General features: G+C 42.4%; 2 protein-coding genes across 10 annotated transcripts in view; one reads left to right on the forward strand and one right to left on the reverse strand.

Moving 5' to 3' along the window:
• KLHL29 (kelch like family member 29) overlaps positions 1–10,566 on the forward strand; it is a 399,077-nt gene extending 388,511 nt beyond the window's left edge. For all 7 annotated transcript variants that reach the window (XM_080588569.1, XM_080588571.1, XM_080588568.1 and 4 more), the window contains one exon: positions 356–10,566. In XM_080588569.1, the coding sequence (XP_080444695.1) occupies positions 356–539 (184 nt within the window). In that variant the 3' untranslated portion in view covers positions 540–10,566. The remainder of the gene's footprint in view (positions 1–355) is intronic.
• Positions 10,567–13,278: 2,712 nt separating this feature from the next.
• The window catches only part of ATAD2B (ATPase family AAA domain containing 2B), an 80,457-nt gene continuing 77,999 nt past the window's right edge, over positions 13,279–15,736 (reverse strand). For 2 of the 3 annotated variants that reach the window (XM_080588562.1, XM_080588563.1), the window contains exon 28: positions 13,279–13,566. In XM_080588562.1, coding sequence (XP_080444688.1) covers positions 13,525–13,566 — 42 coding nt within the window. In that variant the 3' untranslated portion in view covers positions 13,279–13,524. The remainder of the gene's footprint in view (positions 13,567–15,736) is intronic. The other variant, XM_080588561.1, reaches the window with a different exon arrangement.

Consider the following 15,736-nt stretch of genomic DNA (forward strand, 5'->3'; position numbering starts at 1 on the left):
GGGACCTTGAGGAATAGCTGTGATCGCTTTTGGTGTGTGTATGCACAGTGTTATGGGAACCACGTCCTGGTACCTTTGCTGCAGAGTCCAGATGGGGGCTGGAGAAACTTTGTCCTGTTCGTTGCTGCTGTTTAAAGGACAGACATTTAACCTACCTGGAAGGACGGTGAAGAGGATTAATTGTGGGGAGGGAAAGGGAGAAGGCAAAGGAGTGCCCATACAGGTTTATATAAATAAGAAATGTATTCATAGTATATCCCTTATTATGAAATATGCAGGATTTTTTTTTTTAAGCATAAAAAGAGAATTGTTTGGCAAGCCCACTAACTAAAACTTTCTTTATTAAAAAATACAGCGCTGTGGTTCTCGACGGGAAAATTTACGCCACCGGTGGGATTGTTAGCAGCGAAGGACCTGCCCTGGGCAACATGGAAGCCTACGACCCTAAAACAAATACCTGGACACTTCTACCAAATATGCCATGCCCTGTTTTTCGACATGGCTGCGTAGTAATCAAGAAGTACATTCAGAGCGGCTGACGCGACCGAGGAGTCGGATGGAGAACTGTTTGTACCTGTTGAGAGCAGGCAAGGAGAACACTACTACTAATCACAAAAGCAGCAAAGACAGCCAGCCAGTGAACATATTGCTCTAAAGTCTTGAATAGTGTCTACATTGAATGTAGAAAAATCATCCTCACCTTTTGGTGAACGAGGAGCAGAGAGCTCCGTGCTATGTAAGATATTGTAACAATACTACAAGTGTGTCACTAGATGTTATAGTGGCACTTGTTCTGGACGTCGGCTTTTGGTCAACCCAGGTGCAATAGAATTTCACATATTTTTTAAGCTGGGGAAGAGAGGAAAAAAAAAATCTGCATTTTACTTCTAGAGCTCAAGCTTGATTCTTAAAATAACCGTGCAGATTAGTTTTACTATTACACTTTAGGCATCAATCTATTTAAAAGGTCAAAGTGTCCTTACCACTTTGATTCCTACATTTGTTTTTAACAAATACACGCTTTTCAATACCAATGACTGAGAGAAATCTTGTGTGACAGATGGCTTACATTGATGTCAGTCTTCCATCAGATCAAACGAATATTTCAGTTCTCTAGAGCAGAGCCCAGAAGGGGGGAAGAGGCGGGGGCTGGGGAGAAGAGGAGCCATTGGTAACACAATTCCATGTAATACGAGGAAAACAAAGGTCTGTTGGGCTGTATGAATTTCTGCTCCCAGTGATACTTGTGTGGGCACGCACGCATCTGTTGGTGGCGGGGCTTCTAGCATTTCCTCCCGGTTCCTGCTGACGAGCAAACCTGACAGTGCTCGATCCCTAGAACACGAAATGAAAATGGTTTCCAATCCGGAGGCGTCCTCCCGATTGAACGGCACTTCGGTTCTGCGGATTGGGATGGTGGCATTGTGGCAGTGTAGTGTGGGATTCCCACGTTTTCAACAAGCGGAGGAGCAGATGCCTCCAGCTGTGGCTACGCACTCAGTTTTGGCTCTCAACCAAAATTCCTTACGTTGGGACATACGCCACTATCGGTTCCTTTTATGTAAAGTCTGAGAAGATTTTTTTTTTTTTTTAAAGTTTCCCCATAGGTGTGGAAATCTTACCTTATTTACAGATTTTAAACACGCAAGTTTAAATCCCATGGTAGAAAAATGCATAGACTTAAGCCCAGTATAAGAGACATAAAATGATTACTATGTAGAGTTATAAGTATATGCACAGCACAGGGGTTATATTTTTATATATATTAAAATATTGTCTATCCAGAGAGCATTGTGATGTGGAAATTCTTTATAAATTTATACATAAAAGGATCAAATGGAAGATGGAGTGGGAAACACAGAGGGGGCAGGGGAAAGATTCTTAAGATTAAGAAATAGGAAGTAACCCCAAGCTAAGGATTGCCTGATTTCTTTCCAAGTAGAGGGAAAAAAGTTGCCATTCTTGCCTTTGCAGACTCCAACTCCAAACGCCATGCCGGTAATTCAAGCAGCAGGTCCTCTACAGGGTGTGGGTGAGATCCTACAGTCAATATCTGGTTGAATTTCATACCAAATACGTTCGCCTTTTTATACTGAGGGAGGTCTGCCTACAGCTTTGGGGAAATCAATGCAGATGTTAGCTAATCATCTTATTTTATTAATAATCGTTTATAAAATAAAATTTAAAAAAAAATGAAATTTGTATCTTGCAGTATTTAAAGAAAAAAAGTGCTCAAGTCAGCTGAGTCAAGGTCTACGGTGACTCAAGTCTCTCATTTTGACAGTGAGGTTCCAGCCTTTGTTATGCAGTTGTTTTATTTATTCTTTAAAAAAATAATAAGCACAACAAAAATTATATACTAGTATGTCATTTAAAGTATTTATGTCAAACAGGGTGCAAGTGTGAACCTAACGATTGGAGCACAAGTTTCTAACTGCCTGGGGCAGGACTAATTTTAGTGTTGGTGTGTGTCTGCCTCCAAAGGAGGTGCTACCTGTCAGCAAGACCTAAACACATTCAACATTTCCAATTTAGCTTATTTCTTCATTTCTCACACTGGAACAAAACTGGCTATTTCTGTGAATAATATTAAAAACAGGGTTATCTGTAATGGTATTGTATATAGTTTATGTTTACTGTTAAGTTCTTGTTATATTATAATAAATATATTTATAGATCTAGATTCAGCATCCAGATTGGGTTACTTTTGTCACGAGTCAACAAGAAACAACATTAACGGTTACTGCAGTTTTCATCCCAGCCAGGGATGAAATTATTTTCATTCCAGCTATTTTCTCTTGCAAATCTCAAAATTTATTGCTAATGTTTAAATGCTCAGCAGTTTCCAAAGTACTTCCACTCTCGTTTTGGAAAAGTTCTTAGAAGTGAATTTGGATTTTATTCAGCAAGACCGTTTCTTCTTCATCTCTCTATTTCCCCAAACTTGCTATTAAGCAAAGAGCAAAAGGGCTCAAGATCATTTAGCAAACTAACTCAAAGCTTTATCTCAAAACGCTGCTAAACAGCTTTTTGCCTTTTTTTTTTAGTGGAAGTTGGAATTTGCAGTGCACAGCAGCTGCGATGTCTGAAAGATGAAAGCCGCTTTTGCCCTGTGTCAGAATTGCTCTGTCTCAGGGCAGGAGCTCGGCGATTCACTGGACACGGCTTTGAATACGTGGTTAAGTACAACCGTTCTTGGCTTCTTTGATGTTTCATTAGGGCGTCATCCGGCCGCTGTAAAGTTGGATGTGGAAGAAAGATGAGCCAAATATAGCTAGCCTCAAAATACCACTGCAGTGGAACAGCTCATCTGGATCTTTGGGGGCACTATCTGCTATGCACATTAACAGAAATAACCTCACACACGTTGAAATTATCCCGGCTTCATACAGAGCACATCTACACACGTGTTTAAGAGTTTGACCGCAGTTGTTAAACGTTTTAGTTTAGGCTTAGCGGCTCGGGTTGAACAGCCCGTGCAGATTACTAAAAGCCTTGCAATTCGGTGTTACACACTCAGGTAACCCAGCCCAAGTGGGATGAGCGGCCAACCTTTCCATCGACACGCGAGGATCTTCCTCAGCACTAGTCAATACTACTTGGTAAGCCGGGCAAGACACAGGCTATTTGCTTTACTTGTACGTGAAAATTATTTTAGCTCCCCTCCGGGAAGCTGGCTGGGAGCTTTTGCCAAATGAATCTTGTGCCCAGATCTGCTCAGAGATGTTTCTTCTTAAAAACCTGAAGAAATTCAGGGGCCAGGCTGGCTGGGCAGCCTGGTAGTGATAAAAACCCTTTTTGTTGGCTGGTTTGACACGCTCTCTGGGGAAGGAGAGCCATCTCCGACCGGGGCTGGTCTCTGCTTTCTGGGAACCGCCCGCACCTGACAGTTTACAACTCATCTGCCTTTCTCCCTCGTTTCATCTAGCGGCAAGCACCAATAAAACCTCAGCAACACCATCTTTTAATTAACTGCAGCTAGGTGTTAAGGCTGAGCTTGGCACCGTGCAGTCGGAGCAACCTAATTAGCGCGTTCATTACACTTCAGCTTGCTCCGGGTGCAGCCGAGACGAAGCGAGGCGAGCGGGAGCCGCCACTTCGAGCAGCCGCCAGGATTAGCGGGGAGAGGAGCCGGAGCCCGCGCTCGCGCTGCCTCCACGAGCACCACTGCGGGTAATCAGCAGCGCCACAACGCGCACAGCCCGCTTCGAGTACTTACCCACCCACCCTGCCTCTCGTGAAGGATTTCTCTCCAAGTTGGACCCGGTCCCAAAGCTTTACTCAGCTTTCTCTAGCGCAGGGGGAAGTTCTCCCGGAGCCGTCTCGCCTCCGCATCACAAACCGAGCAAGGTGACAGCATTCGAGCGGGGGACGAACCCACAAACGGCACACGCAGCGAAGTGCTGGTGGGCTGCAGCGACACAGACCCTGCACCACTCTGACATTTTTACAAGTTGTCGCACTAAAACAAGCGCCTTAAATTGGCTGCGACCCCTAAGCTCGCCCCTTAATGCCTCCTTTCCCCTCTCAAGGTAGCTCAAAAACAGCGGAGGCGGCTGCCTCGGGAGAGGACCCACACTAAGCGAGGCGCTGGCATCCGTCTTTTGATAGCATGCCTTCGTTTTTAGTGATTCCTGTTTAGCTAGTGGGTTTCGTGTACAGTAACCAATTCCAATTTTCTTCATCTAAATAAATTCCATTTCGGTCAGTACCGGCCTTACACGCAGAGTTAAATGTTTTGGCTCCGTTACTGCCTTGGAGAAGGAAGCTCCAGTGCTCTCTTCGAGCCAGATCTGCCTCTGAATTTTTCATTAGTGGGGGTCTCCGCAATAAAGGTTTGAAAGGCTGCCTGCTGGTTTTAATTTCATCATCTGTTACTTTTGACCAACGTTCTCCCTTCCTCCGGAGTACAGATTCCCCCTCTTACACAGCCAGATTCATCCTGGCAGCGACACCAAACTCTTTCACGACCTGTCCAGGGAGCAGCGCTCACAACTCCCCTATTTTTTATTTGTAAGTAAAGTAATTAATACAGAAGCAGGAACTGTGATGACAAGCAGCGGCTAAAACATGCAGGTTTGTAAAAAATAACAGCTCTTACAGATAGAAAGGAACCGATTCCTCTACAATTTTGGGAACTTAGGAACCCTAATTTGTAATACATCCTATTTTTTGTGGGCAGCATCAGAGGAAGGCTCAGTGAACTGAGTCGTGAAGGCTGCTGCACCAAATGTTTTAAGCCCTAAAAGCACAATGAGCATCATGCTCCACCACAAACACCGGTCCTCCCCGCAAGTGAAAATAATCAGCTTTTGCAAAGCAAGCCTAGATTTCAAGGCGCGCTGGAATTTCTGTAGCCATTCTGTTTCCATTAAAAGAGCTCGTTTTTAATAAGTTATTTACTTTCATGGCCGATGAATGCACTGTTCCATTACTTGTTGACACTGAGTTCAATTCTACCTACTTGAGTTTATCCCCAGCCTTTCTGTTTACGTATCAGAACACATCAATGCCTCATGCAGGCTTTCCACAGAAAATGAGGGGTGGAAATGTGCTGGGGAATGTTTGGGAATGACTCACGTTTCTGTTTGCTATTCAGAAAGACCTTGCCTACAGGGAGTAAGACGTCATTTCCAGACCGCATCCTACCTACAGAGAATATGAGGCTTTCCCTAATGGATATGGGTTTTCAAATTCGGGAGGTGACTTACACTTACCCACCTCAAGAAAGCCCAGAAGTCTCTGCCCTGCCGACACTCGTTTTTAATAGCTCTTGGAATACCTGGGTATTTCGGAAGGAGTGCTGATAATGCACCAGTTATCAAAAGGGCAAATGAAAGGACTGGGTAATTATAGGGCATTCACCTGACATCAATCCCAAGCAAAAATGGGAAGATGATATCCCACTAACCTGATCGCATATCAAAGAGATAAGGATAAATACGATATTTTGGAGAAAATAGGCTGTATCACACAAACCTGACTTCATTCTCCAACAGGATTACGCATTTGATTGATAAGGTAATAGATTTTCAACAGCAGGTGACAAAATACTTCAACTTTCTTGCTGTACAGTATTCAGACAGCAAATATTAAGCGGGCTAAGAATAGGCAGATTAATTGAGGAATATCTAATCCGGTCAAGTACTTCCCACGTTGGTATTATCAGAGTTTGTCTAGTGGGGCCTTTGCAGGGATCCTCTTCCAACTTCTGAATGGAAAACGTTGACATAAATCACTGGTCATAGACCTGCAGAAATGGAGACTAGCAGAGAAGATAATTAGGACAGAACAAGTCGGATATATCCTTCTGGCTCCTCTGGCTAGCTGGGACCCCTAAACCCAGCCTTATTTAAATAAAACTAAACGGGACCGAGACAGGTGGGAACGAGGGATGCTCATGAAAGCTGTAAGTTGGAGAAGAATCGAGCAACAAGAGCTCCCAGCCCAATTTCACGCTATAAGAGGACTAAATTGATCTTTGGATGTGTAAAAAGGGGATCGGTGAGTAGGAGCCTGCGATTTTAGCTCTCTATATGGCACTGGTGGGACCGATGCTGGAATATCACATCAATTTCCACCGTGAACAAATGTTTTAGGAGATGTTGAAAAATTGACCCACTGCAGAAAAGTCACAAAATTGACTTAAAGGCTGGAGAAAAATGCAGTGAAAGCCACAAAGAGCTCATTGTGCTCAGCAAAAAGACGACTGAGAGGCTACTCAATCATCGTGTCATAGCGCATTAGTATCTTAGGGGGGCAGAGGGGGGAAGCCGACATATGGAAAGCCTCTCTAACCTGGAACAGAAAGCAAAGACAAGAGGCTGTGCCTGGGAGCAAGGTTCGGTCCTACCCATGAGCTTAAACATTCGATGAAAGGCTCAAAGACAGACGTACAAACTGCCCAGATCAAGGCTTTCCTGGAAAGGCTGCTCAGCCAAACAGAAGGTAGTAGACCCTGTGCATGCACGAGGTTGAATCATATGCACCACAGCATTCATTCTCTGCTTACACTAAATCTGTGTGAGTAGACACGATTTTTTACGCCGAATTGTGAAATATTTACACCATCATTTAGTGTCAGAGCTACAGAGTTGTCACTTCCATTTCCAAAAGTCATTCAAAAGCACTGAAAAGATTTAACACCAAGATTTATGCTCAGTTTGTGCTTTTGCGGCTGTCCTCTGAGCCTTGCGAAAAGGAAGGCTTCAATTTAAAAACGCTTGCTGCCTTCTGGACACGTGCTGAAGTGCAGAGCAGGACTTTGGAGCTCTCCAACCCTGACACAAAGGTTAGCCACTCGTTTTAAAGCTATTGTAATCCCCAGTGTTTCACATAAATGGCAGACTTCATGCTTCTGGTACTTAAAACATCTACACAAAACAGTAATTCAGGAATAAACTGATGCTAATAACCACAAACAATCACGTAACGCTTCCTTAACCTCACTAAACATTTCATATTGTCACAGAGCATCCCATCAAAGCTCATTTCAGAACTGCGGTCGGAACATAAAACCAACTGGCAGCTTGTCCTTGTCCATCACAATCGGGTATCCCTGCTCCTCCGCCAGCCCCCGTGCAGCGGGCACCCTACAAGGCACAACCAACTTGGCAGGACAACGCCAGCAAGGCCTTTACAACAGAGCTGGGGCTTTGGAGACCACAAACAGTTCCTCGACTGAAGCAACATGATACTCTTTCCCCTCTCCAGCACCGACTCAGTTTCTTAGCAAATTCAGTCCAAATTCAACGCACGTACATTGAATTGATTTTCTGTGTCTTCATCTCTGCTTTACTTCATTTACTAAAGAACTATTTTGAAGGCGGAGCCCTTTCAAGAGCTTCCCTGAGTTTCTCCATCCCAGAGTCCCAAAGCCAGGTTGTTGCGTCTCCTACAGGCTCCCACTTCCAAACACAGTCAGACATTTCTGGGTTATAGCAAAATTGAAATTTTACCTCGACGCAAGGGCTGTTTCAGCACGATGAATTCAGCTCCACAAAAACCCCAGATGACAGACGGTGTGAGCGTTCTCAGCATCCAGTCTCAGGGACCCGTACACATCTTGTGCACACTCTGCCAAATTCCTGACCGCTGTAAGACCGAGGTGGCCACCACAAAATTTGGAGGAACCCACCCCAGGGCCGTTCCAGCTCCTGCTGCACGGCCGCACACCCCAAGGGCTGTACTCATGTCCCAGGAGCCTCCCCCTGTTCTCAACCTGCCCCGCTGCTGGAATTGAAGGTGAGGAGCCTTCTAACACAGATAAACTCAAGGCTATTTTTTGCACTCAAACCTCTAGATCAACTTCATTCCAAATCAGCATCCAAGTGTTAACAAACTTTGGGAACGGCAAGGTTTACACGACCATTCCACTAAAAGCAGTGAATCTGTCTGAAATCTCAGTATCTTTCCACGTTCTTTTAATATGGTAATTCTCTACTATCAAAGCAAGGCTCAATATAGCATAAATCAAACGCGTTCCTAAAATAAATGGAATTTAGTAGTAGTCGCAGCCGTTTGCTGGCACCAGGTTAAACTGAAATACACTCCCTATGCAAATCATCACACTAAAAAAACTCCTCACCTAGAAATGGAATGAGGCTGAATTAATTAGTGTTAAAGTTTATAATCCCTGATTTTTACATAATAGTTACATGACCACAAGTGATGCATAAAAAGGGGAGAAAAATGAAGCGTTTGACTTCGTTAATCAGTTCATAAGTTTACTGATTTGCCTTTCAGAACTTATTCACATGCAGTGCTAGCTTAAAACCCCCAATACTGCAAGTCCTGATCCAAATCCTGCCTGAGACAGAAAACAAAAGGATCTCATTTTTAATTTATTTAAATAAATTATCTGAGCAGCTTAAATAGAAAAAAAAAACAGACTATGTGGAGCATTTCAAATTTAAGGCAATACAGGAAATTGCATGTCAAAGCTACGTTACGTGCAGAAGCCAACAGCAGAAGGCTGCGGGTTTAAGCAGCGAGCACTTGACAAATCAGGCTGCTGCTCCAGTTTTTCCTAAGGCTTTATTAACCGCACCTGGTGAAACCCAACAACTGCTCACCAAGTCACACTTCTGAAGTTCACTAAGTGTTTTTCCAAGAAGGGTTTTTTCCAATGCCCCAGTAAGGCAGAGCTTGGTCGCTTTTGACTGATCGTCTTTAGGGCCACTGTCAGAAGTTAGGCCTGACACTATTCTCTCCGTTTTTGGGGAAATAACAAGACCCCACACCCCACATTCCTTATCCAGAGCCCGCAACCCCCTCGGGCAGCGCTAGGTGCGGTGCTGCTGCCTGCGGGGCACCCAGCTCCGTGCCCGTCAGACCCAACAGCGGGGCTGGCCCTGCTGACACGAAAGGCCCAGGCCTTCTGCATCCAGACTGTGGCACATCACAATTAGCATCCAATTGTGCCGTCACAGCTGCGTGTAACAGCCAAGTCAGACACGAAACAAGTTCCTGCCCTCTTTCTTAGCTCTTTTGCCCAGGACCCCTATAGCGTAAGGAACAGAGGAAAAGAGGGAAGGGATCAGGAGCATTGTATGTCCAACACCTTGAGAGAGGCCGTAACACATCTATGTAACAGCTTGTCATGCTCCGTTCCGCATTACAGAAATTACAAGCAGTTGCCTACCGCTGGATAAACTGCCAATACAGTTCCCATATAAGATGTGGGTTGATTGTGAACTTCCGTAACCCCTAGCAGCTTTATCAGAGGGGGGTGAAAACTAAAGCAATTTTTAGATATACTTAAGCTATGATAAATAAAATAAGGAGAACTACGATAAATAGGGAGGGAAGAGGATTCCTTTAAAAACCTCTAATGAGAAACCCTGGTGCTTGAATGCTGACGTACTGTGAGCTGTCCTGGATGTTTCCCTGTAACTGGACACATTTTCTAGGACTTCATAACTACATAACTTTCATAACTTCAGAGCGTTTGTGTTATTCACTTACCAGCATACAATGCTAACCTCGTTCCTGTAGTCGAAATTAATCAGAAGTGTTTTTCTTTAACGGACAAGCACTGAAAGCGTGAGTTACGGATTAAACCACTCAACAAAACAGCAAGATCCTGGAGTAAAACTTGTCACCTGCGAAATCGAGGAGGTCTGGTAAGAAAAAGACTGAAAGCAGAAAACAGCAAGGAGGTAGAGTTTCTTTTAAATACAACAGGTTTGAAGGAGCTAAAGCTGTGTTTTCTTGTCATCTTTATTCAAGTATTTCACAGCAGTTATATTACAAATTACAGTAAAATGTTCAAAATTTCCAGAAATTCAAAAAATTAAATAACTTACTTCAAACTAACGTAAAATGAAGTCAAAATGCAAAACATCAATTTAAACACAGTTCTGAATAAAACTATAGAATCCAAAATATACCATCGTTGATGAAGGAAGTCTACTTAATCCATGAAGTAGACACACATTAATGAAACCAAACAGGACTCCCCAATGTCTAAATAACCCAATGTACAAGATACAAAAGATGCAAGTACAAGCCCAAATTCAAGCTTATGTTTTGATTACAAAATAAAATAAAATTAGAAAAAAAAAAGGACCATCAGCTACAGGACCTGCCGTTCAGAAGACTGAAGGTAAAACCAGAGCTGACCCACCAATTTAATTAAAAAAAAAAAAAGGAAGACGGGATATGACAAAAACAGTAATCCTATAAATACATTGGCATATGAGGAAATCAAGTAACAATACAGAAGACACAAAACAAAAACAAAAAAAATTAATCACAGGTGAGATTCAAGCTTGCAAATACAATTAACTCCATAGCCATCAACTTCACCCAAGAGCAACTCTATTATCTCCAGAACAGCCCCGCCAACCCCGCAGAGAAGTCACCCTTCTTCTGGGTGGCCACGTTTCACTGACCCCAGCGCAAGGACTCCCACAGGAGTTTATTTGCAATTTTCACAACAAGAAACAAGGAAGAGAGGTCAATTTGTACAAACTCTTGCCAGTGCTATATGGCAAAAAAAATTAAAAACATACAAAGAGTAAACAAGTTGAGACCACGTGGATAGATTAACAGCTGCTTTTAACTCTATAACCACCAGACATCTGTAAAGGAAAACAAAACTGAAGTGTGGTTATTTGGGCTACAAAGGTGGGTATATCGTTTTATGTAAGCTGTCCACTCTAACATTTGAAATCAGCTACTTTTCTCTAAAACAACAGGGCAGCTCCCCAATTAGCAGGGCTGCCTCTTACGAAATTTTCCCAATCAACAACTGACAGTAAAAATTTTCCTTTAGAAACCTGACCTTTTCGAACCATTTTTAATGCTAGGCATTAGCTTAAACTTGCTTTTTTTCACACTCACTGGTGACTAAAATTCTCAACTGTTTTAATGCATATAAATTTATTATCATCTTAAAAATGTATGCAGTTTTATCTTCCATAAGTGCTGCTGTTACTTGAACAAAAACTTCTTTGAGTAAGTGAAACTGGAATAAATATTTTTAAAAAATTCTGCAGCAAGAACCTGAGACTTGCAAAAAACCCTTTTATCAGAAACTTGCTACAAAAAATCTGCTACATTTTATTTAATCAAATCTTAAAGTTTGTAACAATTTCCATCAAAATACAAAATGCTGTTAATGTACCAGACACAAAAATATCTCAAACAGGTATGATGCTAATAAATACTAAACGAAACATGGAAAAAATCCCCTAAACAAATGAGAGATCAAAGAATCTCATTCTAAATGTGTTTTCTGCTTGCTGTTGTTTTTAATCGCACTTTCCCACCTAAAAAATACAGCGATTCTGCACGGGTTGCATTTAGAAGGTGTAACTAGATGTACATGAGTACTTAAAAAACGTTTTTTCTGCCATTAGCCATAAAGAAAAACAGTGGCATTCGGGGGAGAAGAAGATCTACGACAGAACGATGTTGAAACACAATGTACAAAGCACTTTGGATTACTGCAGTAGCCCAAGGCCCGTGTTTGTTCCTCTGCAGTGGTATGCTATTAGCCATAGAGGTGGAGACAAGTACCTTAGCTTCAGCTTGTGAATGGGAGCAGAGTGATTACAGTCCTCCATAAACACTGTTGGTAACTAAAATAGAAAAAGCTGAGGTAGCTCAGTATCTCTGCAGTAGTCCAAGACTGTTTTCTCTAATTAAAAACTAATCACACTGTGTTGCATATTTCTGGAAAGACACTTCCACAGCTACGTAGGGACAGTCACGATGAATGGTTAGAGATGGTAACACCAGCCAACTTCTCTAAAACAGTTTCCACTTAGGTTTGAAATAAATCAGCCCAGGTAACGTTTTTAACACTGAGCTTGTGACAAAACATGTTTTTTTCTTGAAACTGCCTAGACTGTTCTCTCCAGTTTCCAGAAAGGAAAGGTTTTGAACTACACAATTCAGACCTGGAGAACTGCGGTCCGAACAGATCAACTGAAAAGGCCGTCCTCCAATCTCCTCACATTAACAGTGCTTTGCATTGACTGAGTCATGAAGCCTAGTTTAAGTTTTACTTTCAAGCGAGCTTGGACTCCAGGATTTTCATCGATTATAGCATCTTACCTGTACTGCACAGTCCAAGCTATATTACAAACACAGAACTTCAGAAAGAAACCTGCCAGTATTAACCCTTTTTTTTTCCTTAAAGAACTCAAATGAACAACAAAGAAGTGATGGGAAAATGCTTCACTGTTAGCAACACAGAATAGTTTCACTGTGTAATTTGTTTCTAAAACAAATCTATACCAATGAAAAAGGAATTTCACCATTTTGGTAAAGTATGTGGCTTTTTCAGTGTGTCTTAGTTTAGTTCTGTAGAGTAAGACAGGCATTATAGAACCATAATACTGGCTGCCATCCAATGAAGAGAATACAAGTCATCCTTTTGGAGATCTTCATTCTGAAGAGAGCTTTCTAACATTGCCATTTGCTATAATCCAAACCAATTGATTAGCCTTATCTTTCTCAATTGACTAAAAGGCACATTATAGGCAGTTCTAGAGAGCCTCATCTTCAAATTACTGTACATCCAGTTACTCAAGATTCCTACCACAATGCATCATTGCCTTCTTTAGAACAGATTTTTTGTCCGTTACCCCAGAGAAGAGAAAGATTGGAAAAAAATTAAAAAAAGGTTGCCTGTTTAAAAATATTCAACTGCTCTTTCCAGTTCTCTCGTGTATGTTGGTCTCCACTTTGACTGAAGTTTCCCCAAAGATAATGCATGTAGAGTGAACAAGAGCAGAAATGAGAACAGTTTCTGTAGCACCAAAAATCTCCAAGCTGTGGCATTGTATTCTTTATTTATATCAGATACAACTATATGAAGTTCCGTTTGGTTCTTGTAGGCTGGTTGGTTTCAGGTACCTGAGACAATAGCACCAAATTCAACAGAAAGAAAAAGAGAGAGCACTTAAGACCAAGGCTCTGCACATACTTGGTGCAAATGGAAACTGAATGGCTCAGAGGACTGCTCTCCCGTGAGCAGTTTAAGAGAGGATAAACCCACCCATCTTGACGAGTTCACAGGAATGTTTCAAACACATGAACTGTTCTTTCCATCTCCTGCAAGAAACACAGAACATCAATTATACATAAATATACAGACAAAAATAAAGTTACCTTAAGTAATCATATTTACTGGGGTGGAAATCATTGTTTTTTGGTGTGTTGTTGGTTTTTTTTTTTTTGAAACACCAACAAATAATTCATAGGAAAATAGACATTTCTGTTTATTATTTGCCATCTGCTAGCAAGAGACAATAGAAGAGAAAACTAATTAAAGAAGCATTAATGCAGAAAAGCACTCCACCATGACAGTCCATGAAAAAATCCAAGTGTAATAGGGTCATTTATATAATTAATGTACTTGATATATATTAAGAAAGTATTGCAATGGCACAGTGCACGAATTCAACTCTTACTACACACGTGCCATTGGTGACCCAGCTGTAAACACAGATCTGCACAGTTTGGAGAATCGAAGTAATCTGCCTCTAAGTACTCATGCTGGACGTTTGTCTTTTTAACCTACATAACACTCAGCCCAGACTTCCAACATATTTTAGGTGAAGACAGCAGAATAATATGGAAATGGTTCCAAAAGTATTTTGCAAGAATTCTGTAATATCCTACATTAAAGCTTTTCCAGGTTTTGTAGTAAAATATTCATGGAGAAACATATTTGGTGTTCAGTGATCAAACTGGAACGTCGCAATTCTTGCCCCTTTACCAACAAGGTTGGTTATCAGTTGAATCAGCAAGCTGACCCAAACCACTCTGCAGCTAGAACAATGTTGCTGGAGGGAAAGCACAACTAGAGTTATGATCAGCCTACACCAACAGTAAAACGACCCACTTTTGCTGATGTAGCCAGGAGGCCTTTGAAATGAAAACACTTCAGAGGAAAAGGATGACAGCAGAGCAGAAAACTTGCAAATATCACGCTGTATTGGACATTCCCAAGATGATCACGGGCACGCTTGCAGCCCAGAAGGCCAACTGCATCCTGGGCTGCATCAACAGAGAAGTGGACCCCAGATGGAGGGAGGGGATTGTGCCCCTCTGCTCTACCCTTGTGAGGCCCCACTTGGAGCACTGCGTCCAGGTCTGGGGCCCCCCGCACAAGAAGGACGTGGGTTTGTGAAGGATGTGGGGTTGTTAGTACAGGTGCAGAGGAAGGGCACAAGGATGATCAGAGGGCTGGAGCACCTCTATTGCAAAGAAAGGCTGAGAGAGCAGGGGCTGTCCAGCCTGAAGGCTCCAGGGTGACCTCACTGCAGCCTTTAAATACCTAAAGGGGGCTTATAAAAATGACCAAGAGCAACTTTTTGCTCAGACAAGACAATGACAGGACAAGGGAGGATGGTTTTAAACTAAAAGAGGGGAGATTTAGATCAGAGATTAGGAGGAGATTCTTCACTCAGAGGGTAGTGAGGCACTGCAACAGGTTGCCCAGAGAAGCTGTGGATTCCCCATCCCTGGAGGTGTTCAAGGCCAGGCTGGATGGGGCCTGTTCTATTGGGTGGCATCCCTGCCCATGGCAGGGGGTTGTAACTGGATGATCTATAAGGTCCCTTCCAACCCAAACCATTCTATGATTCTATAATCAAGGGAATATTTCCTGATATAGAAAAAGGCTGAATGCTTTTAGTCTAGCAGGAAAGTCCCAATCAGCAAACTGCATGGAGCAAAGGTAAGTATATATATATTTTTTTTAATTAGTATCACAAATGCAAGCAGGGACAACAGCAGCAACTGTTGGCTTAGTGTATCTACAAAGTAGCCTCTATCTTCACAAATTTGGGAACTTCTGGCACAGGAATTAAATCATTCATATCAAAGAAATGAAAGGCTGGAAAAAAAAATCTGCCCACAGTTTAAACTTGTGGTTCCGGAAGACTAAGTATTTGCACCTAAAATGAACAGTGTAATGCAAGTCGGTGAAGGGCAAGGCCAGGGATGTTCAGATTGATACACTCACCGTCAAGACAACCTGACCTAGTGAAAGACCTCCTTGCCCGCAGCAGGGGGACTGATTGGAGTAGGTGATCTTTAAAGGTCCTTTCCAACCCAAACCATTCTATGATTCTACTCATAATGCCTTTCTGGTATTATTTTTACAGGTTCCTTTGTAATATAGCTACAATCAAGCAAATGTCCCATACTGCAGGAGGATAAGGGAAATTAAGTGACTTAGGAACAATCTGCAGAGCCAAGCTGACTACCTGAAAGT

The sequence above is a fragment of the Anser brachyrhynchus genome (genome assembly GCF_964034855.1).
Source record: "Anser brachyrhynchus genome assembly, chromosome: 3".
In the NCBI taxonomy this organism is placed as follows: Eukaryota; Metazoa; Chordata; class Aves; order Anseriformes; family Anatidae; genus Anser; species Anser brachyrhynchus.